This window comes from Selaginella moellendorffii, unplaced genomic scaffold, assembly GCF_000143415.4.
Source record: "Selaginella moellendorffii unplaced genomic scaffold, v1.0 SELMOscaffold_5, whole genome shotgun sequence".
Classification (NCBI taxonomy): Eukaryota; Viridiplantae; Streptophyta; class Lycopodiopsida; order Selaginellales; family Selaginellaceae; genus Selaginella; species Selaginella moellendorffii.
This window is the reverse complement of record NW_003314266.1, coordinates 685,741-711,262: the sequence shown is the minus strand read 5'-3', so window position 1 is coordinate 711,262 and position 25,522 is coordinate 685,741. Positions and strand designations below refer to the sequence as shown.

The following is a 25,522-nucleotide window of genomic DNA, read 5'->3' as shown; positions in this document are numbered from 1 at the left end:
CTCGGGTCCATCTCGGACTCCACTTCGGACTCCAACTCGGGTCCATCTCGGGTCCACCTCGGACTCCACTTCGGACTCCATCTCGGACTCCATCTCGGGTCCATCTCGGACTCCACTTCGGACTCCAACTCGGGTCCATCTCGGACTCCACTTCGGACTCCAACTCGAGTCCATCTCGGACACTCCCACGTGTCATGTGTTGGTCCTTTTGGGTCCCTTTTTGGAGCCTCGCCTTTTGCTCGCTTCGTGCTCGTTCCTCGAGCACTTCGTTGGGAGTTCCACTCCCGCTCTTGACTTTTCAAGTCGGAGCTTTTGGTCCAAACGTGTTACGCTCGTTTGGCTCTCGCTTCGGCCACTACCACGTGGCGCCCTTTCCGGCTCTACTTTGGGGCCTAGGGATTTTGTGTCTCACATAAACAAGAAGTGATGAAACTTGGGATTAATGAATTTTTCCAAATAATGACATTTAAAAAAGTTAACATGAAGTGGGAAGTGATCAAGTTCCTTAAGATGACAAGGACTAAATTTTTTTAAAAGAACAACTTACAAAATTATAAAGTAGACATTGTACTTTGTATGCTAGTTTATACCTACGCCAACAAAAAAGGTAAACTTGAGGATTGGTAAATGTGCATACATGACCTTATTAACCACTTAATAGCTATGGTAGAGAACATGGTTGATGACAACAAATGGATCACAATCTTTCATGCAAGCCACTAATTGCCACTAGTCTACAAAAAGTATCACTAGTAGTGTGTGCAAATCCATTGATCATACATAATTTGGAATATATCTATTTGGCTATAAAATTGATGGACTTAGCAAAACAAAGGTTTGCAATTTAATAATATAGCAAAAATTATTATAGAAATCAAAAATGAAAAATGTCATTACCTACACCAAAGTTTCAATTTCAAGATTTTCTACAATAACCTTTCACTATTGGGACTTTAATGACAATTACTTTGAATCTATTGAGGAAAACATGGAGCCATTTTATGACAATGACACCAACATAGTCAGAAGGTTAAAGATAAATCCAAACTTCCTTTTTCATAAACTAATTTAAGTTAAAATAGTATATTATATGGATAAAAACAACTAATCATTCTAATATTTAGGATAAACCATTTTAAATTGTAAATAATCATGCAATATATAAAAGTAATAATGTTTTTAGCAAAGATTGTTAAACTTTTTAACCATTTTAAAGAGTTGTGCAACTACTTTATTTTAATTTCACTTTGTTCCTCAAAAACTGGATTCTTTACAAGTTAGAATGTTGTGAAAGAAGAAGTAGTTTTAGTTTGTTTTATTTCATTTTTTAGTACATATTATCATATTTTAACCCTGTAAAAGAAAGCACTCAAAGGCAATAATATCTTTATTTGAGCATTACGGCCATGAGTACTGACTACAATATTGGTTAGCTTCTTCTACAAGAAGTAGTTGGACTTTCTTCTGCAATGTTAGAATATCACACCCGAGTAAGATTATAAAATCAACTGTTGGAGAGATCACACCTTCTACTTATCTTTTTCTCTTAAAAGCACAATGGTGGCAACAAGCAGCCAGACATGAACAAAACGTTGTGCACCTGGACACCTTTGTGGTACCTAGAGCTTTTTTAGAATGCTAGAACCGAGGACTTGATCTCAATAACTTTGAAACGCAATTAAGAAAATCTTGGCATATTATTTTATTGTTTTTGGAAGTTCAGAATGGCTGAGAGAGAAGTCTGTGTATATGGCCATCCATGGATAATTCTCGACGTGCTGCTACCATGAAATTTGCGAGGCGAGCTCCATTCAGAAAGAGATGCTTGCACGCTGATGGAAGACCGTCGTCACAACACAGTGATTCACGCAAAAGCTCCCTCATCAGCTCCTCTGAGAGCTCTCTGATGTAAACCACGGCACTCTCCTTGGAAGTTCCAGGTTTTTCTTCAAGATAAATGCTCACGCTGTTCAATGGACTGTCATCGTCCTGTAAGTCTTGTTCCAAAGTTATAGCCGAGTTCATCACAGTGCAGAGCTTTGAAAACTGGTAGAGCTTTCCAGCTGCGAGCTTCTCTTTGACGAAATACATCGTGCTATAAACCGCAGGTTCGACGTCCGACTTTGACGCTTTTAAATGGTCTTCGAGTGTTGGACGTTTTTTGGAAACCCGCCACCTCGTTTTCTCTAGCAGGCTGGACAACCAGTTGCTCCACTGCAGGAAAGTAAGAGTAAAATTTCTCAAACTCATCAAGATAAACAAAAGAATAACTTACAATCCTTCTTAGCTCGTTTTTCACACTTCGGCCTTGAAAATTGAGGCATTGCTTGCTCTGGCTCTCGACTTCCAGAAAGATCTCAATAAATAGCAGCTTGACGTCGTCCGAGGAGTCTTCCATAGAGCTGGGATCCCATCTACAGCATCACAACGAAAAGTATCATTAGAGAACAATGCACATATTCGATATAATTTACCTTTGGACACCATTTAAGAGGTCTTGGAGATCAACTGTGGAACTTTCCCTCCGAAAGTATTCCTCTATAACGCTTGCTATAAACGAACACTTCGACCACACAACCCTTGCAGTCGCTAGCTCTGGTTCAAAGATTGTCGCTGCTGCTCCAAAAAACGATCGCTCGAGGTCTCTGTGATAGCATCCAAATTTTCGGAAGCTACTTTCAGCATACCATCTGCAACAAGATCAACGTGATTACGCCCAGTTGGTTGTAGTTTGATTACCTTTCCAACTGCTTAAACTCTTGTTTGTGAAATGCCTGGCACGTATTAAAATCCAGCTTTGCGAGCTCGAGAAAGACTGGGTTGTTTACGAACGGCATTCTTTTAAAGGTAACGTTGGAGTCAGGCAGTGATCAAAGACAAGGAATTTAGTTCATCTACCTGTAGAGGCTCTTCCCGATCCAAACATCGTCTACTCCATACTGATCGATGTAGCTTCTCGTAGCGATTCGTTCCACAGTAGCATGGAAGGGGTTATCGAGCTCAAATTCAACCTGAGGAAAACAACAACTGAGATTCTCTTCATTAATCATCATACTCTTACCTCTCCGGGAAGATCTTTCGTTACAACCCACTTGTCATTGAGCTCTCCCTTCCGCCGTTTCTCATCCAGAAAACTCCTGGTGAATGCTCTCGCTTTTTGCAGAATCACGTCGCCTGGAAACATAACTTTCGTGGCTTTGTATAAATCGAGCATTCCTGTCACTGCTTCACTGACTTGCCCGACAAAGCAGAAGAACCCGTGCTCATTTTCATGCTGAAAGTGCTTGAAGACGTCTGCAAATTAAGTCGTCAGCCAGCCAAGTGTTTCTTCATGTATTTACCTGCAGAAACATCGTATCCGTGACTCCGTAGGACCATGAAGCCCATGGAAGTGTCGTCGCCGTCTTGAATAGGTGTACCTCTGGCCCATGATATTCCTTTATCAGTCCAATTTCTGTTCATTCACAATAAAAGATTGAATTTGTTTCGCAATTGTCTACGAGGTTAACCTGTAGACATAGTCCAGGGCATCTTTGATTTCTCGAGTGAAGTACCGAGCGATTCCCAACCTCTCTATGCGATCAACAATCCAGATGTGTTCAAATAAATCTACCGGGTACGTGTTTGGTACTGCTTTTGTTTGAAGACACTTTCTTAGAGTTTAGACTTTCATAGTTTTTTTTATCGAACCTGCATCTTTGTATCTCTCGAGAATGTTGTTGAGGTATTGCAGGCACTTCTCGTTTCCAGTGTACATGAGAGCACACGCCGTAGACGAGGGACTGGAAAGCAAAGAACCATCTGAACACTGCAGTTTTACAACTTTGTGCCAGTCAAGGCTCTTATGGAGTCCTTCGACCGAGTATAGCAGAGGCGTGGGATGAGTTTGGAGGACATCCAACGATATCCTAGGAGAACACTTGTAAGTGAAACAAAAAAACCAGGATCCACAAACCTCTGGAGCTTCTTCTCTCTCTCAGCATGGAACTTGTGCACGACTGGAGACGAGTAGTCGAGGTCCAGTCCCAGCTCCATAGCTTCATCTAGCATTGCCGGGAAGACGATCTCAAATCCTATCAGCATGTGTGCACTCTCCTCCGTCTCCAGCGTGGGCATTGTTCTCCGGATGAATTCAAGTCCTGCTTGAGAAAACTTTTAGACGATCATGACTTCTTTCTTCTCACCTTTTTCGATATGCTTCTCTTGTGTGTTCCAGATCTTGAGCGATATAACACATGCCAGTGTAGAACACACGCGTTCGTAGGTGAAGAACAAGTCTTTGTCACCCCAGGAGCCATCTTCGAACTGGTTTTTGATGATCCAGTCAAGACACATTGGAAACTGTGGTGAGTTGCTTCCATCGAGTGCAGGAACGCGTGCTACCCAAGCAGTATCATACGCAGATCTTGATATGTTTCCATCTCCCAGGGAGCGGAACATCGTTCGAACAGCGTCTACTAGTTCTAGTCGACGCTTTCGTTGTACATCCTCGCTGACAGTGGATCTAGTGATTCTCTCGAGCTTCTGTGACCACAAACATTTTGATAGAAGTGAAAAAGAAAATGTGTACGTACGTGTTGGCTTGATGAACTTTTTGCAGGACCAACTTCCGCGATACAAGATAAAATCGATGTTCTCAACCTTGTCTTTTGTGGTCCACTAAAAACTGGATTTGGTGGTGCGAACGTTGCATTCGAAGCTGTCGAGTAGCCGATGTTTGGTAATACCTTGCACATCAGCATGTTTGCAAACGATAGAGATGAGCAAAAACCTGGGTCCAACAATTGGCTTTAAAGGCGAGAAAACGTTTCTCAGTCAAGTCTGGAAGACAATTGAAGTTCAATTGATAAACCATAAACGAAGTTTACGAGTTCTTTCACGTCTGCATTAGCTCTACCGAAAAACTGGAATTCTAAATCTTTTGATGTACCACTAGCATGACACGCTTGAAAACAATGCTATTAGTTTACACTGATTAGTTTCCCTTTTTTTCTATTGTACCTCGAGCAAGCTTTTTTCTCCGCGAGTCAGTGGAGCCGACGACGGCACCGACCAACGCACCGCTGCTTTTCCTCTTCATTCTGAGTCCTCGTGGTCTTCTAAGTTGGCTTGCAAAAGAAATGCTATGAGCTTGCGTAGTTTTCTTCTCAAAGCTTTCCGGTTAAATAGTTTGTATGGATCACTATAACTCGTCCTCGAGCGATTTGCACTGCTGCTGTAGAGGTTTCTCCAAGATTTCGCTGTCGCAGCTCTTGTGGTCCCGCTCTTTATGCTCTTGGTGGTCCAGCTTATGTGCACTTGCGATGATAGCTCCCCTTCGGAATTAGCGGAAGTATATGTAGCGCCCAACACCGACCAATGGGACGAGTCCGGTTGGAACGTTGGCTTCATCATTTTCCTCCTGGTGCCGCTAATCTGGTGGCAACCACTACTGCTGATAGATTGAGCATACAAGAAGAAAAATATGTGTATTATCTTTAAAAACTTGAAAGTTCACCTCAAAAATCTTAGAAGCTCGCAATATGTATATAAAATCTCTTATAAGTAAGTTACTCCGGGCAAAAACTGCTGACTCGCTGGCTCAAAATGGAGCCTCGACTGGGCTGATCCCAAAATGCTTATGCCTTTGATCAACTTTGTTCACGAGGTTTAATCCCTGTTGCGTGAGCTGTGTAATAAGAGCGGTCTCCAACTGACAAGCCACACTCTTGTTGGACACTGGCAAGTATAAAAAAGGTGCCTGCTTTAGTCCCATAGACGTACGATGTGAAGCAATTCGTCCAGATAGATTATCCGTCTGTGGCAAAAAATAGGAAACTCCAATCAGCACAAACATGAGAAGAGGAATACTAATGGTACCTGTCCAACGTAAAACTTTCCGTCTGGTCTTTGAAGAATGTAGACGCAAGAGTGATTCGAAGTGAAGGGTGGAGGTTGCTGGCGCGCGCCAACGAAATAACAAGTGCTAGAGAGAACGAAAGTTCCATTCAGCTGGTCCTTGCAGATCCTCAAAACTTCTTGTTCCAGATCCTTCAGATTTCTCGCACCTATAGCAACCAAATACGAATACAAAGCAATGGCACATTCAAACAGAAGAACTGCGAACCTTGGACGCGTGGTACTGATGACGCAGCTGCGTTGCTGTCAAGAGTACTTTCATGGCGCACTTCATTACCGTCTACCATCGGCTTACTTTGCGACAGATGTTTCTTCTGCATCTCTTCGTATAATTCCTTGGCTCTGTCCAAAATCTCTTCCGTCACACCTTCCCCTTTCGCGGTCTCGAAAGCCAAGCTCTCCCTACATTCTCCATCGATGAGCTCCCAGGTCGGTTGTAGCCCGCCTTGTAATACCTTTCTTGTCCCCATTGCTTTCAAGACGACATTGTTGGTGTCGAGCTTCATATCTAGAAGCCCATGAAGGTGAGTAGAGACAATTCCCAGGCAGCCGAGCCTGTCAAAATTCTCCAGAACACTGGCCAATATGCAAGTCCCTTTCTGTACGTCGGTTCCCTTGCAAAGCTCATCTACAAGGACAAGACTTCTCCGAGTTGTCTCAAGTAACAAAGTCTTCAACTCTGCCATTTCCATCTGCAGGGAACAGGTCAAGGTCTTTATCGAAGACCGGAAATGAATGCGACGTACCTGAAATAGGCTTTTGCCTTCCGAGGGACTATCTTGAGAAACCACTCTTAACATGATGGAGTCGAGCTGTGGGATGACAGCTTTAGACGCCGGAACCATAAGGCCACATAATCCCAACAAAGTAGCCGCGCAAACGGATCTCAGCAAACTCGACTTTCCTCCGCCGTTGGGACCCGTAAGAAGAAAAATAGAGCTCATTTCGAACGAGTTTGGTATTGCAAAATCCTGTGTTGAATCTAGCCAATATGGCAAGAGACCAGAGAAAACAAGAGGCTCCTATCAAAGAATTGTCAGTTGAAAGTTCAAAGAACGACAACATAGTACCTGTTCACCACCAAGAACAGGGAACACCCATTTGCGACGTTTTCCCTCACTAATCAAACGTAAAACGTCAGCAAATAGAAGCTATTCAAATAAAATACTGATACCTGGCATGCGCGAAAAAAGCTTTGGCTATCACACAGAACATGGAAATAAAAATTATTGTGTTAAGATACGTCCTTACATCGTCTGAAAGGCATCGGAGTGCCTTAACAACAGCAAAATTTGCTTTAGTTGCGGCTTCTCGATAGCTGGAGGAAAAGTAATTAATATAAAGTAGGAAAGAACAACTCTAAGCTGTACCTCATGACCGCAGACTCTACTCTTCCCGTGGTGTGCCAGTCATCTCCAACTTTTTTGCCTTTGGAGTCTAGCGCAGGAATCAAACGTTTTATTTCTTCCTCACCGGGTGTCTCAGAGCCCCACAGAAGTGGCATAAAACCCTTTCCCTTGAACCAGACCGCTTGATGGTCCGGAACGTAGCAGATTTCACCGTTGCCATTACCGTAGCAGGATCTTACTAAAGACTTTGCCCTTGCCAAAACCGGAAGAAAATCGCCTACAATCTGAACAGTAACATTAAAAGCCAGACGCACACAAAAAACTCACCGCTAAATTGAGTTCTGCAGCTTTTTTGTCAACATCGGCATAAAAATCTTCAGAATGTTTGCGTTGTACGCGACCTTTCCAGCTCGATTCAAAATCAATAAAGAAATCATCCGGAACATGTTCGTACGAATTAATGAGCTGCTCTGGATCGCCCGTACAAGAGATCACAGAACTGATTCTATCAACCAGCTGCTTACAATCAGTCACCTGATACAACATGTGTTAAACCAATGTCGAAAGGAAGCCGATGCTACGTACCAGTTGTTCAGCTTCCAATTGTAAACCACTTGCTAATATAGTGGGCTCAAGAAGCAAATGAAATATGTCTCTCAGACTGTTGTTCTCATGCATGTACAATACATCCTCTGCAAGATGTTTTATGCGCGAAAATTCAAGATGATTGACTTCCCTAGCTCCAATTAGTTTCACCAGCTGCAAAATATGATGATTGAATCAAGTGAGATAAAAGTGCAATGAGTCATACCTTTGCAGCTGATACGCATAAAAACTCCGGAATAGAGCATTTCACAGAAGTCATTAACTTTAGACACTCTGCAACGGAAGTATAGCAAAATAAATATAATGTAGTAGTCAGTTCTCACCTTGAATAGCCGCAGCTGTAGCGTAAGGCGGTGGATTTAATAACAGGTCTCGCAAATACCTATACAAAACAAGCACAAAGCTGTTGCTAATTCACCTCACCAAAGGTATACTACCTGACGCAGAGACTGGTGGTGTCCGACGGTACAAGAACTTTCAGCAAGCTCGGAATTTCCGGCACCGGCAAAATGCCTGGAAGCACAAACATAACTTTCAAACAGCATTCAAAAAACAGCACTAACCAGCTTGAGAGGCTGTCCCCAGGTAAACTGGCCGAGGCCTTTTCAACGACGGCCTTGCAATTTCCCGAAATTCAGCTTGGTCCTCAATGTCATACATCTCCTTAACCTGAAAATGGCAAGGAATATGTGCTGAAAGTAAGCTAGTATATGCACCTTATCTAAGAGAAAGGAAACCGGATCCCGGTCAAACCACTCTACGTCTTTGCCTTTGCATTCTGCCCACAGGAGTGCTCCATCCCCAGAGGATCCCCATTTAACGCTTCCTGTATCATAATTATTACGGAAGGAACATAATAAAGATAACGAAGAGAAACCTGAGGAGTTTCCTCTTAGTGAGCGATGGAGAAAAAGCTGTTGATACTGCACTGATCGCAGTTTCGTGACAAGTGCTTCTTCGGTGAGTCCATCTTCTACAGTATACGTCCTCATCATTTCCAAAACAGAGACGAAAGTGTATCCGCGCACCGATTGAGAGATCCCTGATCCAAACAATTGCGAGTTAAATAGGAAAAATAAAGCTGCGTCAACAACGTTACCAACTACGGGGCATGGCTCTGGAAATTCAAAATCACTATCTGCTGCGGCGAGGCCGTAAATGTACGGACTTCCTGGATGAGCATGGCTGCAGCAGATAGCCATTAAAAAAAGAAGGAAAAGAAAAGAAAAACGAGGACATGGAAAACACACCCTGCAATAAATCTGTCTTTCCGATACTTTGATGGAGCAGCCCCCTGAACCTCTTCCATTACACACTGCAAAAACAATCTCCATCACCAAATTGACCTGAAGGCTAAAAACTCACCACCGAAAGTCCTTGCTGGGTGATATTGTCAAGTGTCTGGCGCAAGTTCTATCAAGACATGCGTTGGATCTAACTTTGAATGCTTAGAATGTAGCATCATACCGCAACAGGGCAGCCTGCTCTTGGAGAAGCATTAACGCGTATACCACCCATTGGATTCAAGCCTGCAAACTCTACCAAGATGCAGGCGTCAAAACCGCACGCTTCATAAAACTCGCCAATCTGCACAAAAAAGGCTAAGGCGATGGATCCATGTAAATAAAAAACGAGAAATATAGTTACTCTACACAGAAGAACTTCTCGAGGAAATTTTCTTTTAGCATCCAGTAGCTCAGCGTTCAGGCTTCCATCTCTTAAGCTGCAAGCACGAGAAAGTTGTAAAGGAAAACACGATGAAAAAATCAATAAAACCTTCCATGACGCAAGTTGGGGTCGAGCCCGAGCAGATTAGTCGGAATCAAAAGCTTTATCATTTCTTTGGTAGTAGGCTTTTGACACAAGTTCATGCGCTGCAGAAAAGCACCAGAAAGAGCAATGTTAGAAGAGAACGAAAGATCTCGGAAAAAGGAGAAAGAAAAACTACTTCTTGCCACCAACAAATATGCTCCTTATCCCGATCATCAACCGGGACGTAGCTCTGCCTCCTTTTCATCTTCACAACGCTTCCACTCATCGTGCTTAGCTTCCCACAGCTCAATCTCCTGCCAAAGATCTTGTGATCATAGAAGAAAGGAAGAAAGAAAACATCCATATTTCCTTGTGCATACCTGGATGCATTGTCGATGGAGAAACCCTGAGATTGGAATCTCGAGGCAACAAGAAAATCCTGCCGCTGCAATCATCCCAAAATAAATCCCGCGACGCAAACATTGCTAGAGCGAGCAAACGATCGAGAACTTACCGCCTGCCTCATCCGATGTAGCGCGCTCCACATCGGGATCGCGCGCGCCTTTCTCTCCCTTCCCGCCTCGTAGGGTTCTTTCTTGCTCTTCCAAGAACAACAACACTATTTCCAGGGTTTAAGGGGCAAAAGATTTTTGTTCGAAAGATATCGTGGTAAGAGAGACTTTTATTTCCCCATGTCATAACATCCCAGGAAGATAGGGTTTTTGCGAAGAGGGAATGCCGAAGAGGACGACGCACACGTACTCTAGCGAAGACGCTGCTCCCGATGGCCCCGACTCCGACCTCTACGTCTACTACTGCAAGCATTGCGGCTCTCACGTACTCATCACAGGTAATCTCGCCGCGGCATTACGCTCTAGAGATTGTTCGCTAGCTATGGCTTTCGCGATACGTTCGCATTGCCCGCATTTGCTTCATCTTTGCGCTGTCGATCGATCAGTCGCATTGCTCGCCCGCATTCGAATGGAATTTCTTTCACAGTGGCTAGCTCGCTTTGCGATTGGCATTGCTCGTTTAGGCTGTTCCTATCCTTTCTCTCAAGGAACGTCTTTGTAACTGTTTTTATTTTTGTTTTGTTTTGTTTTTTTTTTTTGTTTGCTCTTGCGACTAGATACTCAACTACAACGGATGCCCAAGAGAAAAACTGACAAGGCATACGTGCTTGATAAGTCCAAGCACATCGCGAGGCTCAACACGGTAGAAGCCGGGAAGCAAATCCTCAAAAGGTATTCTTTCTTTTTTCTTCAGTGCTAGACTTTGTTGTGACAGCGTTTTACAGGGGAGAAGGAAGAGCTGAGAAGCAGTATCGCATGAAATGCTCCGGCTGCGGCCTCTTCGTGTGTTACCGCGCGGAAGAAGATTTGCAAGCCGCGGAGTTGCTCTACGTGATTGATGGCTCGCTAAGTTCGATGGCAGCGGAAACTAATCCACAGGTATGATCATGTCCTGTGGCGATCAAAGTTCTCACCTGGGACGCTCTAGGACGCTCCTGTGCCGCCGTGCATATCGCAAACAGAAGGTGGTCTGGTGCAAGTAGCGATCGAAGTCGAGGACCGTGCTCAGCGATCTGCGATCACGAGTGAGTGTTTTCGTTTTCTTCCTTTTGAGTATCAGACCTCCTTTGGTGCCTGCTCCAGGAGTTAATGCTGATGATGTTCGTGTGACTGTTGCTGCTCCAGCCGCGAGAGGAGAGGCCAACAACGAACTTCTGGAGTACATGGCAAAGGTAAATCAAACCAAAAAACATTCGCTCGCTATTAAGCCAACTTGTAACAGGTCCTGAGCTTGCGAGTGACGCAAATGACGCTCCAGCGCGGCTGGAACAACAAATCCAAGCTACTCGTGGTGAGTATGATCTCCATCTCGTGCGAAATCCACCTAAAGGTTTCTGTGGCTTCTTTCATCTCTCTCCATTGATGTGCTGGGAGTGTGCCGCGCACCAACTTACAGGTGGAAGACCTCAGCGTCCGCGATGTCTATGAGAAACTCCTGGCCGCTGTACAGCCGAGCTAGCCGGACCAAAGAGACCAACAGGTTCCTGTCCAGAACTCACGTCGGGTCTCGCACCACAGTGGTGGCAAAAGGAAAGGATCTATTTTGCCGCTGAGAGACGACGTCCATTGCTCCAGAAAACACGACGCTGGTTTATGCGATATCCGTGTGGAACCAACAGGGCCGCGGACAATTACGCGCTTCGACATGGATCATACAGGATCTGTTCCTATAAGAATCTCCCAGGCCCGAGGATCATGGAACTGTCCAGAGCAGTCTTTAGAAGTTCGCAAAAAGAAGAGAGAAAAGCTCTAAGTTGTCCAGAGAAGTTCACAAAAGAAAGAGAGAAAAGTTCTAAGCGATCATGGAAGCGTCTGGGAAGAATGCGATCATCCTTGCAGGCGATGCTAACGGAGATATAGAGTCTGGGATTTGCAGAGAAATGGTCGTGACAAATCGTCTCTCGCGGCTCGAGTCGGCAATCCAGCGCATCGAAGGCAAGGTGAATGCGGTGTTTGAGGCGACGAAATCTCCATCGCCACCATCTCCTCCGCCACCAAAGAAGCGCTTCTTCGGCGGGATTGTCACTCACCACCAAGCGTGGTGGCTGCTAATCTTGCCGCTTAACATCGCTTGCATGGGCATTGTGCTTGGAGGGGATCGGACGCGCGCGGATCGAGCGGAGCTGGCCACTACCCTGGCCCTGGCCAACCTCGTGGCCACCGTGGCCATCCGGGACGGTACGGTCCTCCTCTGGCTCTACAAGGCCGTGGTTCGAATCCCCTGGCAGAAGTATTTCTTCAACCGGATGCTCCACTGCAATGGTGGCATCCACACCGGCTGCGCGCTCATGCTGCTCGTGTGGGCGATCATCGCCCTCGTCGAGACGGGCAGCGGCGATCCGGTCGATTGCGCGCTCCTCGCGATGCTCTGCGCCGGCCTCCTCGCGATGATGCTCCTGGCGGTCCAGCCGCTGCGCGAGCGGCACCACAATCTCTTCGAGACGGTTCACAGGTACCTAGGGTGGACGCTCCTCGTGCTGCTCGCTGCGATCCTCGTCAAGGAATTCACGGACATGAGGTGGAGACTGTCCGCGGCGGCGATCGGCAGCGCGGTTCTCATGGGGATCGCGCTGATCTTGGTGTTCTACTCGTGGTTCCTGATCGAGCGCCAGGACGTGGAGGTGAGATCCGGGCGAGAGGGAAACATCGTGGTGGTGAAGATCAAGGGAAAGGCTCGAGCTGGCGCGTTTGCGAAGATCTCCTTCAATCTCGTCGAGTGGCACGCCTTCTCGGTGGCATTCAGCAACAGGGAGAGTGGATCCTACGGCCTCATTGTCGGCGTCGCGGGCGATTGGACCAAGATGCTCGCGCAGAAGTGCACGCCACTGGAGAGGATCATGAGCAGTGCGTCTAGCTTGAGGAAATCGCTCAGCAGGGCATCGAGCTTGAGAATGATGAACAGGGCTTCCAGCATGAGGAAGATCAGCGAGGAGCACAGTACCATCTCGGCAGAGGATCTGATCTCGGCTCCGCCGCCGCCGCCCACCGATCAAGGGATCCAAAACCAGACGGTGAGGGCGTTCATCCGGTGGCACCGCCCACTCGGGTTCATGTACTCTGTCTATGCCTACAAGAGAGTGATCTGCGTGGGCACTGGGGCTGGAATTGCCCCAATCCTCCCACACATTGGCAGCGATCGCGTCGCCATGCACGTCGTCTGGATCGCCAAGAAGCACCGGGAGATTTATGGGGACGAGATTTGCGACCGCGTGTTCCAGCATCCCCACACGATCTATGACACCTCCAAGCAGGGGCGGCCCAGGCCGGAGATCGCATTGCTGGATTACGAGGAGTTTCATCCAGAGGCCATCTTCATTGTCTCAAATGCGCCCTTTACAGAGGCCGTCCGCGATGTGTGCAAGAACAAGCAAATTCCCGCCTTTGGTGCTGTCTTCGATTCGTAACGTGTAATATTATTCTATAACGAGATGACAAACAACAATCATACATCTGAATTATGTATATATTATCTATATTATGTATATATTATGTATATTCTGTTTTGTTTTAGATCTTGCACCCACCAAAAAGCATAAGATCTGTTGGAAACAACTACTTGGACCTGCATCTTTAGTTAAGAAAGGAGAAGGAGAAAGTATTCCCTGCCAACCTTTTCTCTGGCGTGGTACACTACGGAGCACAAGAACGTCTCGCACTTCCATTTCAGACCTCTGCAAGTGCACATAACATATAAGTGAGCACACAAAATTATTGCAAATGCTGGCTCACCTCATTGAGAAGGATCCTTGGTGCTTCTCTGATGAGTGTTTCGCTCATGCACTTTACGTGAACAACCATAATCTCCTTCTCTATGACATATCTGCTCTTTGCATCCAAAAAGTAGGGAATTGCAGTTCCCATCTTCATTTTCACTGTTGTAAACTCTCACTTCTTCTGTGTCGTATACGAACTTGAAGCTGCGTCGTCCACTAGTTCGGATTCAGTCTGCTGATGTGCTTTGGAGCCAACAGCGACGTCCAGGGCAGTCATCTGATATGGCAGCAACGTCGTTTTGACTTGCGTCTTTGGTGCTACTGCCGTGGCCGTCATGGATATCGTGTTGTCTTTTGCTTCTTCCGCGTTCCTTGAGCTCGGACTGGTCCAACGTCTTCAATCAGGGACTGTGGGGAGTCATCCCTTGGAGTTTCAGCAAGACTGTAGATGTTTTCCTTGAGGATGTCTTGGAAGAGCAGCTCGTAACACTCCCTCACCATAACTGGCCTAGGATGTCTAACAGGTAGACCTCTCCCTCTCAAAGCGCCTTGGAGTGATTTGTACACCGTGAGTGAGGCTATGCCATTCACACAAAGATCCAACCTTACCATCTAGCTCGCAAAGAAGAGTTTAATATTATAATACATAATATAATTTTCCAACATAGAATAATTTTCATAATATACAATTTTTTAAAAAAAAATTAACCAATGTGCAAATATATATATATATATATAGAGAGAGAGAGAGAGAGAGAGAGAGAGAGAGAGGGAGAGAGAGAATATTTCTCCAATGCCTTTTATAAGTGTTGTATTTTTTAGAGTTTGTTTTGATATATAATTATGAACTGTAAAGAAAATGACATTAGTTTAGCTAAAGAAGCTTAGCAAATTACTCTCATATACATGTTAGGTTTACTTTCATTTCTAAAATTTTCTAAAGAATCACTTAAAAATGAATAAGTTATAATTGAATTAAAAATTGATAGAAAACTTAATAGTTTTACTGAACAAGCCTAAATTAACTTATTTTTGTTGACTCAACAAATGCTAATATAAATTATTCTTTTATTTCTTTTAGTTTATCTTACTTACTTTGTTTTATGTGAGTGTCTCCAACAGAAATATATAGGGAACATATGATTCCTCATTTTAAATATTTTTGACAAGGAATTTAGTTTTATTGATCGTAAGACTATTAATGAATACCAAAACCATGATTATTTTCTTATAATACATATATAATCTCAAAAATACAAAAAAATTATGAATTCTAATTTATATTTACTTATTATTATGTCTTTTTCTCAGAAGTGCCTTGCGTATCAAACGGCATCGTGTTATAGTTATGACGTCAGTTTCAGCCTTTGTTCCTGTTTCTTACTCTGACTTCCAGGGAATGAAGACTGAGGAGCTTCACGAGAAGCTGACTTCGTTAGCTCGCAGCCTCGCCAGCGTCCTCTCGATGTTTCACCGGAACCCTACGTCCCTCCCTCGTTGCTCTCGCTGCTGCTGCTGTTGGTATGTAGTAGTCGTACTAGTGCCAAGCTCGCCGCTCTTAGCTCCCTCCAGTGGGACGTCACTAGCGTTCCTGGCGATCTGAGAACTTCTCTCCGCGAAGTCATCCACGGTGATGCTGCTCTTGATAGGCGTGGTTTTGGAACCTCTCGCCAGCAACGGACAAGAGAGAAGAGTCGTGCTCGACCTCGTCCTCGGTGCTCCACTCGGTGCCTCGTACTAGATAAGTTTGGTAGACGTCTTTACTTCTCTGGCGTTCTAATCACAGCCCCTGCCTGAGAAGTATCCAAAGAGAAAAGAGAGTTTGCAACCTGTGGTGACGCTAGCAGCAGCAGCAGCATCTCATTCGGTACAGCAGCAGTCTCCGAATCAAGAAATATCAAGTTCAAAGAAGCACACATCAGAAAAACGAAGGAACTTACCACCATGCCAGGCATGGACTAGCCATGGCATTTCTTCGCTCTATTCTTGAGAAGTCTGTTCACTTTCACATCGTAGCCAAAGTAGCACCTCCACTCCTCCAGGGCTGCTTGGTGCTCGTGATGACACCGCTGCTCAGCGATTTTGCACGCTACTTGACCTGCAAAACAAAGCGTGAAGCGCCAAGAGCGGTTGTGTGAGAAAACCACAGAGCTTTAAAGAGATTTAAAGAGATAAAACGAGTAAAAACAACAGGCTAGCATTCACTAAAACGAGAGTGCCTGTCTACAATGGAAAAAAGCACAAGAAAGCAGCGAGAGGTTTCTAACCATGGAATTCTTCTTGCTGCGACAGCTCGAGAAGGTTCCCTCCACTCTACAAGAAAGAAAGAAAAAAGGAAGATTAGCTAGCAAACAGATTTTACCTTAAACTTGCATGTAGCGGACCTGAAACGAGAAAGAGAGACCAAAGAGATCGAAAACTAGAGCGTCCGAAAGAATTGTTACATTGTCCTTCGCAAAATCTATACAACCGCTCGCAAAATCTATACAATTGCTCGCTCAAAACGTGTCAGTCAAAGGAAGGAAGCGAAAGAAAGAAGGAAAGAAAAAGAAGAAAACCGATCGCGCTTCGCTGCCAGCTCGCTGCTTTCCTGCGCTTTGGATCATCCGATCGCCGAGCTGCAAGGCAAGAGACCTGTGAGCGCGAGATCTGGCATTTCCCCTTTACCACTCACATTAATCTTCCCTCGGAACCAAGCCGACTGGATTTAAGGAGACTGTGCACCCATTCTTGAGCACCTTGAACGCGCCGATTGTGTCGATGCCGCGATCCAAAGAAGCCACTCCGCGGTCGAACGACGCCACAGCAGAATCGAACGATTCCTTGAAGGATTTCGCAGAGGAATCGAGCGATTCCTTCATGGAGCTCGCAGAATCCGACAGCGACTTCGCCGCATCTGTCAGGGACCGGCCGAGGAAGAATGTTGCTGCCGCCATTGCCGTTGCGGCGCCAAGGATGGCCACCGCCAAGACCCCGTGTTTGCGCCAGGAAGAACACCCCATCTCTCTCGCTAGCTCTATCTGGACATAAACCCTAGGGAAATAAAGCTCCTCACTTTTTGCCCTTATATAAACAAAATGGAGAATAAAGCATATCCAATTCCTAGACTCTAGCGAATCGCCTAGAGTGGAGTCTCCTCTCGTAGGATGATGCTCTAGCATCTGGCGGAAGACGAGACGCTCATCAGTGACGGTCTCGGGCTCTTGCAATGCTGCCATACCTCCTTACATGCGTTTCCAACGGGGATTTCGTCTTCCACGTCGCTGTTGGTTTCACTGCTCGTAACCAGTCGATCTCCGGCTCGTTGGTTTGTCTCCGGCTTGCTGCATCTTCCACAACAGCTCTGGAGCTGAGCAAGATGACCGCTTCCAGAGCTTCACGAGAGCGAACGGTCGAGGGGTTGGGAGCAAGCGTTCAAAGGTAACTTCGTCCGGCTTGTATCCACTTCACAAAACGACTTCTCTCCTCCTGGGGACCCAATCTTGAGCCACAGTCACCTAGGAAAACAGATCGTAGACTGAAAAACGATGCTATGCTCGCAGGGCCGGCAGGAATGGTGATCCTTGTGAACAAGCAAAAACACAAAGAAACTTAGAAAGAATGAAGCTCTCGCTTACCTTGATCCTCAAGAGCCTCGTTACTGGCCTTCGTCGCCACCAGCAACCATCGCGGCAGAAATGTTAACACCATTCTTCTCGGCTTCAGAGTCGTATTGTCGTGTCACCAGGTGGAGAGAGGCGTTGTCTCTCATATCTGAAAAAAACTAGAAACTCGTTTCAAAGTTAATGAGAATGAGCTTCAACCTGGTAGGATCACGCATGATGTCCTCCTGGGCCTTGCATCCTTGTAAGGGAAAGTAACAGCTCCCTAGCTTGAGAGGATTCAAGAGATCTTACTCGACTTCTCTGTGAAAGAAGCCCACTCACCTTCCAAGCCTCATCCATGCTCACAATGGCCTTTCCCTGTTTGCGGCCTCTTGCAAGAGCTCAAAGTTGTTTGAGCTGCATCTTCCGGAAATAGCAGAAAATTTCTTCGTAGCCGGCGCAGTTGACGTGAGCCGAGAATCCAGCAGTCCACAGCATCGCATCGAACCGGATCATCCGGTCCAAAACTTCCACTGCTTCCACCACGCACTTCCTGTCTGGACAACAACATCATCCTCATGACCAGCCTCAGCAGCAAGAGTATCGTGAACAAGCTTACCATGTCGTAGAGACTCGAGGCTAGAGATGGCCGCCAACACAGTCAAGAAAGTCGGTCTACTCTCCACACTGCAGCATCTCCCAGGAGAGCTCCATCGCCTCCTCCATTGCGATCATGCTGGACGAATGCTCCCATGACAGAGTTCCAGGCCACGGTGTTCCATTCCTCCATGCTCTGGAACATCAAACAAGCATCGTTTAGACTGCCACACTTTCCATACATGGTGACGTAAGAAAGTCCGAGTTGCAAGAGAGATAAGCGTGGATCTTCTTACCATTTTCCAGATTCCTCGGTGCGAGCCCATTCCGGGAATAAGCCGGTGTCGGCGTGGTCCAGGTCGTCTCCAGCAGCTGGTAGAACACCGATGAGGAGCGTTGCTGCCCCTTGCGAAATCGGCTGCATTGCCGATCGACGAACCTGGTCGGTCGATCTGGACGGAGGAGCTCCGGATTATCGATCGATCGTAAGAGATCAAAAACCCTATCATCGAGAAGCATTTCGAAAAACCCTACCTCAGTTCAAATTTCTTGGCGTTGGAGAAAATGCCCCCTTTAACTAAGCATTTACTTACAAATGAAATGGAGTAGTTTTGCCGGACGTTGGTCTCGAACCAGAGACTCCGTACGGCAAACAAAATGATTTAATCTCTTGCCTGACCAATCCGTACGGATCCAATTCGTTTGACTTAACAGTAACTATCGGTGGAATATCCCAGCTAGCTTGTAATCTGTGCGTCTCTCTCGGCTCGTCCGCTCTCTCCGCCACGCAAAGGTAAGCTGCTTCTTCAAACACTCGAAAAGAGAAGTTCTTCCTGGATGATCGTCGGGCTTCTTTCTTGTATTTCCTTGTTCTCGTGTCCTCCTGAGCGCTGCCTTTCTCGTTTCTTGACAGGATGATCCCAGGCAGCACCACCATCAACAGCGGCAGTGCCCAGCAGAAGACTTCGGCGCCAGTGGCTCCCGTCGTCCTCCTCGCCATCGTGTTTGCTCTGCTAGCTTCACCGCTCTACACGGACGACGTCTATCTCCTCGTTGCCTCTCAGCTCCTGAAGAGCATTTCCCTGCTGGTGCTACTCGTCCCCCTCTTTCTCCTCCTGGCTGTTCAGCTCATGTCTCTCCCGGCCTCAAAGCCGGCACCGCCTTCCAAGACCGTGCCTTTCTCTGAAGTAGGAGGCTCTCCTGTTGGCCTGGCCTTCATGGTCGTCTTTATCCTGGCCGTGATCTGGTGGCAGCCCGGTTTCTAGATCACGCTGCCGTGAATCTTCTCTATGTAGCACCTCGGTCTCAGTTTCGAAGAGTTTATAAAACTGGTTGCCAGTTAACCGACTTGACAAGTTCCTGCGTTCAATGTAGTTTTAGCTTCTAAGAAAAAACGAAGAGTAGAAAATGAGAACAAAACTCTGAGCAGTGAGATACTTCCAGCGGATAAAATACAAAACTGGCGCACCGCAGGGCAGGCAGCAACTGACTGCCCACTTGCTAACGGGGGACATTACAGCGCGATCGTCTCTCAATAACCGTAACCTGAAAAGCCAGTGTGTTGGTGAGCGTAAACTATGGTATTCTAAGTCGAGCTCAGGCTCTTCGTACCTGAGTTGTCCATTGGGTTCCCTGCCGGAACAGCAGGCTCTGGTTCCGGGATGGATACGACTACTGCGTCTGATGTGAGGAAGGTCCTTGCTACGGAGCCTGCGTGCTCTAAACAGCACCTGACTACCTACATGTGCCAAATTTGTGCGAGAATTACAACGTGAAATAATTCTTTTTAAGCATTGGGATTCCTTGGGAACGAAGCATACCTTGGTTGGATCAATGATTCCTGCCGCCATGAGATTCTCAAATGCACCAGTCGCAGCATTATAACCGTGGTTAAAGTTATCGTCGGCAAGGACCTGCACACACCGGCAGTCAAAACTCAAGCCAAGCCGCAGGTACAAAGTCTTACTTTCTCAACGATAACGCTGCCGTTAACACCAGCATTTTTTGCGATGAGCTTCACGGGATAGCTCAAGGCTTTCCTCACAATTTCGGCTCCAATCTGAAACAGGTACTTGACTTTCAGAGGGAGGGTCAAAGCTTTCTGAAGTGGCCTCACCTTTTGCTCGTCATTCTCAAGGGTATCCTTGATGGCATCAACCTTGCTAGACAGTCTTAGAAGAGCAATTCCCCCACCGACAACGATGCCTTCTTCAACAGCAGCCTGCAATTTAAACACTTACACCACAATATTCCAGAATCCAATCTATTTACCTTCGTCGCATTCAAAGCATCTTCCACTCTTAACTTCTTTTCTTTTAATTCTGTCTCAGTTTGTGCACCAACCTTCAATTTACAGAGAAGTTAAAGATGTGCTGCTAAAAATACTGCAAAATAAACTTACCTGGATTACAGCAACTCCTCCAGACAATTTAGCTATTCTTTCGTTCAATTTTTCTCTTTCGTAGTCTTGCTCGGTGGCCTACAAGCGAAGGGCTTAAAACTTCAAAAAGGTATCATAACGTATTATGTACCTCGAGCTGATTTTTTATTTGGTTGACACGCTTACTGACGGCTTCCTGTGTGCTTCCATCTCCAACAATTGTTGAGTAGTCCTTTGTGATTACCACTTTTGAAGCAGTACCAAGAACTTCGGATCCCACTTTGTCCAGTTGCAGACCAACTTCATCCTTCACAACAGTGCCTGCTCAGAACAAAGAACTAAGTACAACAAATAAAAGATAAAAATGGTCGATTTACCTCCAGTAAGAGTAGCGATATCCTCCAAATACTGGCTCTTCCTCTCGCCGAATCCTGGAGCTTTGATAGCAGCAACTTTAAGATTTCCACGAATTCGGTTCACAACCAGAGTAGCAAGTGCCTCTTGTTCAATATCTTCCGCGATAATAAGAAGAGGACTTCCAGCACGAATGGCGTCTTCAAGGATGGATACTATATCTCGAGCATTTGTGATCTTCTTGTCAACTAGCAGTAACTGTAACGAACATTAATAAGGAAGAAACAAAAAGAACAGATTCCGTTTACCTTGCAATTCTGATATTCCACGGCCATTTTCTCTGTGTCTGTCACAAAGTAAGGTGATATGTATCCCCGATCGAACTGCATTCCTTCAACGAATTGTAGTGTACTCTCAGCACTTCTTCCCTCCTCAAGTGTGACCACGCCTTTCCTCCCAACTCTTTTCATGGCTTCAGCAATCATGTCCCCGATCTCGTAGTTGTTTCCCGCGCTCACAGCTGCTACATCTGCAAGTTCGCTGTCCTCGACCTACACGCAAAACGCTTAAGAAAAATATACAACCGAAGCCACGAGAAAAAACCCACCTCTTTCGACAAAGTCTTGAGTTCCTTGACAAGGCCTGCAATGACCTTGTCAATACCTCGAGCAATTTGTATAGGATTAGCTCCCGCTGCGACTAGCTGCAAATTACTCTCCACATTGCCTCATGAAAATTCCATGAACTTGAGAAAAATCAAACCTTGACACCCTCGTTTATAAGTCCTTGTGCCAAAACCACGGACGTGGTGGTTCCATCACCAGCCAAGTCATTTGTTTTCGACGCAGCTTGTCTTACAAGCCGCGCACCAATGTTCTCGACTGCATCTTCCAGCTCCACCTGCAAACAAAGAGCAAAAGCACAAAAGACTTTGTAGCCGCATTTTAACTTTTCCCTCTACCTCTTTGGCAACAGTGACTCCATCGTTGACAATCTTTGGAGATCCATACTTGCTCTCGAGCACCACGTTTCTTCCCTTGGGACCCAAAGTAACTCCCACTAAATTGGCCACTTTGTTTGCACCAGCCTATTATAGGGAGACTTAAAATCAAACCAATCCATCCAGCAATCCATAATCTCACCTGGAGCTTCTTCATGGCCGATCCATCCTTGTTGAAGAACAGCTGCTTCGCCGCTCGCGTCCTCACGACCGGCGCCCGGCAGCGAAGTCCGCCGCTCCTGCTGCGCTGCCGAAAATCCTGGAACGAAACCCGTCCAAAAGCTGTGGATTGCGCAAACGAGGACGAGAAGAGCGCCGTCGACGGCGAATTCAGCGAAGCAGCAGCCGCATGAGATGCCGCCATTGCTCGCTCTCTCGCGGACGAACGAAATAAGAATGCCTATCTAGAACCTTCTGGGCTAGGGTTTTAGCAAGCTAGGCGATTCCTCCGCCGTCCATTCGCTTCGCAAGATCGTGCGGTGGAGATCTGATTTTACTATCTTCGTTTAAACACGAAGACTGCCCCTCTGGAGCCTCTTCCCAGCCTGATTTTCTCGTCCACGTACAGAACAGCGATCTTAACTTTGCTGCTCTTGCCATACTGCGCTTCGATCGGGCCAAGCTTTAGAAATGGAGGATCAAACGTTATCTCGATCCATTTCTCGTCCAGAGCTACCAGCTTGCCTGAAAAGAACGAGTGGAAAGATCTAGCTTTGTTCTATGGCATGCAAGAGGAAGCAGTACCTTTGAGAGAGACTTGGCCTTTGAGGATTCCAAGCAGAGAGAACGAGACTGAATTGCCCACAAAGTCGGGAGCTTTCACAGTCTGGATCATTGCTTCGGTTGCGAGGAAAAATCTTCCCAGCGCGCTGCGGTAGTAGCCTCCAGGGGCTGTTGGATTGGAGCAGTACTCCACATCCCAGTCTGCAAAATCGAAGAACATAGAGCATTTGTTCGTGGTTCTTTCAAGAGATACGAATTGGTACCTCCGAAGATCAATGGACTTTGTAAAGGCTCTGGAGGAATGTTTAATCCTTCGAGCTTGCGGACAATCTCCGCAACGCTCTGGTGATGCTCACTGCGCAATGCTGCTCCTCGATCCGAGCTTTGCACCTAAGAAAACTCTAAGCAAGAAAAGAGAAGAGATTATAAGAAAGAAAAACTCACAGACCATGGAGAGGAGCTGCTCTACCAATCCATTCGCCTCCTCCGCCCCTATCGCGACACCCCCGTCGGCAATCGCTCCGACACGCCGGGTACTTTGCAAGATTTCTCGACATTGGAAGCCACTGCTCCTCAAATTGGTGCTCCTGGACGAACTAGCGCTGCTGGAACTAAGCCGAGGCCTCCTGAATGCCACCAGACCATGGGACAATGCAGCAGTGCTGGGCGCCATGGAGGAGCAAGAATGCGATCGATGGTGAAATCTCTGGAGCGAGAGCTCGATCGATCGTCCCAATGCCATGCCCTTCCCTCTCTCCCGGCAAGGTAAATTATCTTTTATCGTGTTAAAATAGTTACAAACGGAACTTTACAATAGCTCTGCCGTACATTGTCAATGGCTGTAGCGCCATACGGACAGAGTTTTACTCCCAGCGAGCGAGCAAGCCAAAACTTTTAGCGCTCCTCCTTGCTGTAAAAAATGCAAACACACAAACAAACCGGCCAGAGAAGGCGTTAAAATCAAAAACTGAGAAAGAGCATCACTTGAGCACGATATAGCTTGCTCCATCTCTTTTCTGGATGCGAGATATCTTTTTGAGCACCATGGCGAACGCGTTCTTCTCCTGGAGAACAAGAAAAAACAGGCAAAATCATCAAACTCCCGGGAGCAAAGATGAAGAACAGGATGTTACCTCTTTGTTCTTTAGCCTGCTCCGGAACCTGGCCACGAGATCCTGGCTCTTCATCGGACCCGAGTCCTTGAGCACTGCTTTCACTTCTTCCTCGAGAGCTGAGCTAGCGGACGAAGTAGAAGCTCCCGCGGCTGGTTTTGCTGCTTCCTTCTTGGGAGCGTCTTTCTTTACTGTAGAGGGGCTTTCCTTCTTTACTGCTGGCACCTCCTTCTTCGTCTACAAAAGAGAAAACGAGGTAACGAGCTCATGAGTCTGGCGATTAGATCCGGTACCTCTGTCTTGGACTTTTTGGATGCTGCGGCAGTCTTTCCGTCATCCACCTTTCGCTTGTTCTTTGAAGCAGCAGAAGGGCCTCCAGGAGGACGCGCATTAGCAGACTTCGTTGGAGTAGCGTCGCCCGCTTCGTCCTTGTGTTTCGGAGCCAGGACTGGAGAGCTGATGTTCTCGTTGTCCAGATCCATCTGCAAAGAAAGAAAGAACTGTCAAAGAAGCGCTGAAAACGTTCGCGAGAGCTTACATCCTCGTCCTCCTCATCGTCGTCGTCCTCCGATTCTTCAAGGCCCCCCGACTTGCCAAGCAGCTTCTTCATGTCACGTCCAGACTGACTCAGGGCGTTTTCACCCTGCTGAGGCTGTCCTCCTTCCTCAGCTTCTATCTCATCCTCTTCCTGGTAAAATCGAGACAGATATCAAACCACCACAAGAAAGCAGGAGACCGTTCTTGCCTGTTTGATTTCCGGTGGAGCAGGAACATCTGGTTGCTCATCTCTCTCCTCGGGGTCATTACCAACGGCTTCGTCATCATCCGTGAAAGTTTCCTCGTGCTCCCAGTCGTCACCTGAGATACTTCTATAAAAACCGAGAGCCTGGAAAACTCAAATGCCATACCTCTGTCAACTTCGTCTTCCGGATCAAAATCTTCGGGCTTGGCGAGATCATCGTCCTCGGCAACTTTAGTTCCTTTCTTCTTATCGTCATCATCTTCCTTCCGCTGCCTTCCAGTCTTTTCAACTTCGCCAAACGCCGCCGCACCATTTGCCGCCTTCATGATCCACCTCTGATATCCGTCCGCGGTCTTGCGACGGTTCTTCATCTGCTCCTCGGCTTCCTCGAGCGTAAGTTGTTTGTACTGGACGAGTTTGTGAAAATTAAACCTGGCCGAGCCTGTGAGCAAAGGAACTAAATCTCTCAGAACTTACCATGAACCCGCTGGGAACGCATGAAAGTCCCTCCCACTCTTCATGAGAATGTAGTAGGTCGCTTGTTGGCCGCCTTCAAGCTGGCCCTGGAACTGGTACGCACCAGTGTCGTCCTCCAAAATCCATGGCTTGGACTTGAGCTTCTCAGCAGTGATCTTAAACTTCTCCTGGAAAGATGAAGCTAAGAAGCTATACGAATGAAAGTGGAGGATTTCACATACTCTGGCTGGGTCAGTCGGCCTGGGAATATCCTTCCTCATGGTCCAGTGGAGGTTATTCTTCGTCGAGAACAGAGGCAAGCCCTGGGAAAATCGTCCTAGAAAGCACTGCTTTGGGTTGGGCGCTCGCTTCACCTTGTACTCCTACAGACCCCGATCGATTGCTATTCTAGAAATCTAGAAGCAATGGCTACCTTGATCAGTGTAGTGACGGTAGCACCGCACAGGCCGCACGACGCTTTCGCCTCGGCCATGGATTTCCCGCAAGCCATACATAGGGTCATATGCCGGCACGACGCCGCGAAGAGCTCATTGGAAGCGCCGGGAGCTCCACATCTCTCACAGTTCGATCGCAGGACGAGATCGCCACTCGCGGCAGCGCCAGGGACAGCGTGCATCATCGTCAGAGGAAAATCAAAATGCCCTAGCTACTTTAAATTAGGGT

At 46.7% G+C, this 25,522-nt stretch overlaps 8 protein-coding genes and 2 long non-coding RNA genes across 13 annotated transcripts; 3 read left to right on the top strand and 7 right to left on the bottom strand.

Annotated features, from left to right (window-relative positions):
- Nucleotides 1-1,719: 1,719 nt before the first annotated feature.
- On the bottom strand, nucleotides 1,720-5,080 carry LOC9658453 (copalyl diphosphate synthase 2-like). The gene is made up of 13 exons (XM_024669687.1): nucleotides 5,002-5,080; nucleotides 4,668-4,771; nucleotides 4,185-4,524; nucleotides 3,956-4,139; nucleotides 3,691-3,908; nucleotides 3,510-3,630; nucleotides 3,342-3,454; nucleotides 3,062-3,294; nucleotides 2,899-3,011; nucleotides 2,740-2,838; nucleotides 2,475-2,690; nucleotides 2,276-2,414; nucleotides 1,720-2,214 (listed from the first exon to the last, which is right to left on the bottom strand). Exons 1-13 carry the CDS (start codon nucleotides 5,078-5,080, stop codon nucleotides 1,720-1,722), a joined length of 2,454 nt encoding a protein of 817 aa, XP_024525455.1.
- Nucleotides 5,081-5,449: 369 nt separating this feature from the next.
- Nucleotides 5,450-10,216, bottom strand: LOC9659669 (DNA mismatch repair protein MSH1, mitochondrial). Its single transcript, XM_024669623.1, has 23 exons — nucleotides 10,120-10,216; nucleotides 9,986-10,050; nucleotides 9,802-9,919; nucleotides 9,630-9,727; nucleotides 9,501-9,576; nucleotides 9,321-9,440; nucleotides 9,219-9,266; nucleotides 9,104-9,168; nucleotides 8,731-9,038; nucleotides 8,570-8,679; nucleotides 8,417-8,522; nucleotides 8,291-8,366; nucleotides 8,177-8,235; nucleotides 8,059-8,126; nucleotides 7,833-8,006; nucleotides 7,575-7,781; nucleotides 7,269-7,531; nucleotides 7,073-7,216; nucleotides 6,969-7,017; nucleotides 6,645-6,920; nucleotides 6,107-6,590; nucleotides 5,860-6,047; nucleotides 5,450-5,797 (listed from the first exon to the last, which is right to left on the bottom strand). Exons 1-23 carry the CDS (start codon nucleotides 10,150-10,152, stop codon nucleotides 5,582-5,584), a joined length of 3,351 nt encoding a protein of 1,116 aa, XP_024525391.1. The 5' UTR covers nucleotides 10,153-10,216; the 3' UTR covers nucleotides 5,450-5,581.
- Nucleotides 10,217-10,291: 75 nt separating this feature from the next.
- On the top strand, nucleotides 10,292-12,020 carry LOC9658452 (UPF0235 protein At5g63440). 4 transcript variants are annotated; one of them, XM_024669994.1, is made up of 7 exons: nucleotides 10,292-10,455; nucleotides 10,735-10,849; nucleotides 10,903-11,056; nucleotides 11,106-11,202; nucleotides 11,303-11,349; nucleotides 11,400-11,507; nucleotides 11,574-12,020. In XM_024669994.1, the coding sequence occupies exons 1-7, from the start codon at nucleotides 10,341-10,343 to the stop codon at nucleotides 11,634-11,636; spliced, it is 699 nt and encodes a 232-aa protein (XP_024525762.1). In that variant the 5' UTR covers nucleotides 10,292-10,340; the 3' UTR covers nucleotides 11,637-12,020. The 4 variants fall into 4 exon arrangements, with proteins under 4 accessions (XP_024525762.1, XP_002965075.1, XP_024525763.1 ...); XM_002965029.2 differs by having other exon boundaries at nucleotides 11,261-11,349; nucleotides 11,400-11,468; XM_024669995.1 differs by having other exon boundaries at nucleotides 11,261-11,349; nucleotides 11,400-11,468; nucleotides 11,552-12,020.
- Nucleotides 11,980-13,581, top strand: LOC112344614 (adenylate-forming reductase 03009-like). Its single transcript, XM_024669686.1, has one exon. The coding sequence runs from the start codon at nucleotides 11,980-11,982 to the stop codon at nucleotides 13,579-13,581; it is 1,602 nt and encodes a 533-aa protein (XP_024525454.1).
- Nucleotides 13,582-16,310: 2,729 nt separating this feature from the next.
- Nucleotides 16,311-16,896, bottom strand: LOC112344651. The gene is made up of 2 exons (XR_002991792.1): nucleotides 16,565-16,896; nucleotides 16,311-16,508 (listed from the first exon to the last, which is right to left on the bottom strand). It is a non-coding gene; the product is annotated as an uncharacterized LOC112344651 (long non-coding RNA).
- Nucleotides 16,897-16,924: 28 nt separating this feature from the next.
- On the bottom strand, nucleotides 16,925-17,629 carry LOC112344645. The gene is made up of 2 exons (XR_002991787.1): nucleotides 17,111-17,629; nucleotides 16,925-17,051 (listed from the first exon to the last, which is right to left on the bottom strand). It is a non-coding gene; the product is annotated as an uncharacterized LOC112344645 (long non-coding RNA).
- A 1,063-nt stretch (nucleotides 17,630-18,692) lies between these two features.
- Nucleotides 18,693-19,419, top strand: LOC112344569. The gene is made up of 2 exons (XM_024669510.1): nucleotides 18,693-18,864; nucleotides 18,985-19,419. The coding sequence occupies exon 2, from the start codon at nucleotides 18,986-18,988 to the stop codon at nucleotides 19,334-19,336; it is 351 nt and encodes a 116-aa protein (XP_024525278.1). The 5' UTR covers nucleotides 18,693-18,864; nucleotide 18,985; the 3' UTR covers nucleotides 19,337-19,419.
- Nucleotides 19,420-19,479: 60 nt separating this feature from the next.
- Nucleotides 19,480-22,222, bottom strand: LOC9658450 (ruBisCO large subunit-binding protein subunit beta, chloroplastic). Its single transcript, XM_002964696.2, has 14 exons — nucleotides 21,948-22,222; nucleotides 21,767-21,892; nucleotides 21,568-21,705; nucleotides 21,413-21,508; nucleotides 21,114-21,356; nucleotides 20,829-21,063; nucleotides 20,603-20,772; nucleotides 20,473-20,550; nucleotides 20,343-20,414; nucleotides 20,188-20,292; nucleotides 20,038-20,130; nucleotides 19,892-19,984; nucleotides 19,683-19,809; nucleotides 19,480-19,616 (listed from the first exon to the last, which is right to left on the bottom strand). Exons 1-14 carry the CDS (start codon nucleotides 22,167-22,169, stop codon nucleotides 19,603-19,605), a joined length of 1,812 nt encoding a protein of 603 aa, XP_002964742.1. The 5' UTR covers nucleotides 22,170-22,222; the 3' UTR covers nucleotides 19,480-19,602.
- Nucleotides 22,223-22,230: 8 nt separating this feature from the next.
- On the bottom strand, nucleotides 22,231-23,283 carry LOC9659668 (probable plastid-lipid-associated protein 8, chloroplastic). The gene is made up of 4 exons (XM_002964695.2): nucleotides 22,977-23,283; nucleotides 22,792-22,918; nucleotides 22,550-22,729; nucleotides 22,231-22,489 (listed from the first exon to the last, which is right to left on the bottom strand). The coding sequence occupies exons 1-4, from the start codon at nucleotides 23,268-23,270 to the stop codon at nucleotides 22,302-22,304; spliced, it is 789 nt and encodes a 262-aa protein (XP_002964741.2). The 5' UTR covers nucleotides 23,271-23,283; the 3' UTR covers nucleotides 22,231-22,301.
- A 10-nt stretch (nucleotides 23,284-23,293) lies between these two features.
- Nucleotides 23,294-25,492, bottom strand: LOC112344568 (transcription initiation factor IIF subunit alpha-like). The gene is made up of 10 exons (XM_024669508.1): nucleotides 25,272-25,492; nucleotides 25,081-25,221; nucleotides 24,860-25,026; nucleotides 24,549-24,814; nucleotides 24,386-24,498; nucleotides 24,179-24,328; nucleotides 23,934-24,122; nucleotides 23,662-23,877; nucleotides 23,513-23,592; nucleotides 23,294-23,438 (listed from the first exon to the last, which is right to left on the bottom strand). Exons 1-10 carry the CDS (start codon nucleotides 25,476-25,478, stop codon nucleotides 23,423-23,425), a joined length of 1,545 nt encoding a protein of 514 aa, XP_024525276.1. The 5' UTR covers nucleotides 25,479-25,492; the 3' UTR covers nucleotides 23,294-23,422.
- Nucleotides 25,493-25,522: the final 30 nt, after the last annotated feature.

Bases quoted from the DNA above. Each gene is read 5' to 3' on its own strand.
- LOC9658453 (XM_024669687.1), bottom strand. From the start codon at position 5,080: ATGAAGAGGAAAAGCAGCGGTGCGTTGGTCGGTGCCGTCGTCGGCTCC. The intron at 3,631-3,690 runs GTTCGATAAAAA...AAACAAAAGCAG, and splicing joins CGAGAGATACAAAGATGCAG to TACCAAACACGTACCCGGTA. The intron at 3,012-3,061 runs GTAAGAGTATGA...TGTTTTCCTCAG, and splicing joins CGAAAGATCTTCCCGGAGAG to GTTGAATTTGAGCTCGATAA.
- LOC9659669 (XM_024669623.1), bottom strand. From the start codon at position 10,152: ATGTGGAGCGCGCTACATCGGATGAGGCAGGCG. The intron at 9,577-9,629 runs GTTTTATTGATT...TCGTGCTTGCAG, and splicing joins CCCAACTTGCGTCATGGAAG to CTTAAGAGATGGAAGCCTGA. The intron at 7,532-7,574 runs GTGAGTTTTTTG...GTTACTGTTCAG, and splicing joins CTGCAGAACTCAATTTAGCG to ATTGTAGGCGATTTTCTTCC.
- LOC9658452 (XM_024669993.1), top strand. From the start codon at position 10,341: ATGCCGAAGAGGACGACGCACACGTACTCTAGCGAAGACGCTGCTCCC. The intron at 11,350-11,399 runs GTAAATCAAACC...AACTTGTAACAG, and splicing joins TTCTGGAGTACATGGCAAAG to GTCCTGAGCTTGCGAGTGAC. The intron at 11,508-11,573 runs GTTTCTGTGGCT...ACCAACTTACAG, and splicing joins CGTGCGAAATCCACCTAAAG to GTGGAAGACCTCAGCGTCCG.
- LOC112344614 (XM_024669686.1), top strand. From the start codon at position 11,980: ATGGAAGCGTCTGGGAAGAATGCGATCATCCTTGCAGGCGATGCTAAC.
- LOC112344569 (XM_024669510.1), top strand. From the start codon at position 18,986: ATGATCCCAGGCAGCACCACCATCAACAGCGGCAGTGCCCAGCAGAAG.
- LOC9658450 (XM_002964696.2), bottom strand. From the start codon at position 22,169: ATGGCGGCATCTCATGCGGCTGCTGCTTCGCTGAATTCGCCGTCGACG. The intron at 21,893-21,947 runs GTGAGATTATGG...TCCCTATAATAG, and splicing joins CGGCCATGAAGAAGCTCCAG to GCTGGTGCAAACAAAGTGGC. The intron at 20,131-20,187 runs GTGAGGCCACTT...TACCTGTTTCAG, and splicing joins TTGAGAATGACGAGCAAAAG to ATTGGAGCCGAAATTGTGAG.
- LOC9659668 (XM_002964695.2), bottom strand. From the start codon at position 23,270: ATGGCATTGGGACGATCGATCGAGCTCTCGCTCCAGAGATTTCACCAT. The intron at 22,919-22,976 runs GTCTGTGAGTTT...GAGTTTTCTTAG, and splicing joins TAGAGCAGCTCCTCTCCATG to GTGCAAAGCTCGGATCGAGG. The intron at 22,490-22,549 runs GTACTGCTTCCT...CGTTCTTTTCAG, and splicing joins AGGCCAAGTCTCTCTCAAAG to GCAAGCTGGTAGCTCTGGAC.
- LOC112344568 (XM_024669508.1), bottom strand. From the start codon at position 25,478: ATGATGCACGCTGTCCCTGGCGCTGCCGCGAGTGGCGATCTCGTCCTG. The intron at 25,222-25,271 runs GTAGCCATTGCT...CGGGGTCTGTAG, and splicing joins CCGTCACTACACTGATCAAG to GAGTACAAGGTGAAGCGAGC. The intron at 24,329-24,385 runs GCAAGAACGGTC...CGATTTTACCAG, and splicing joins CTCCACCGGAAATCAAACAG to GAAGAGGATGAGATAGAAGC.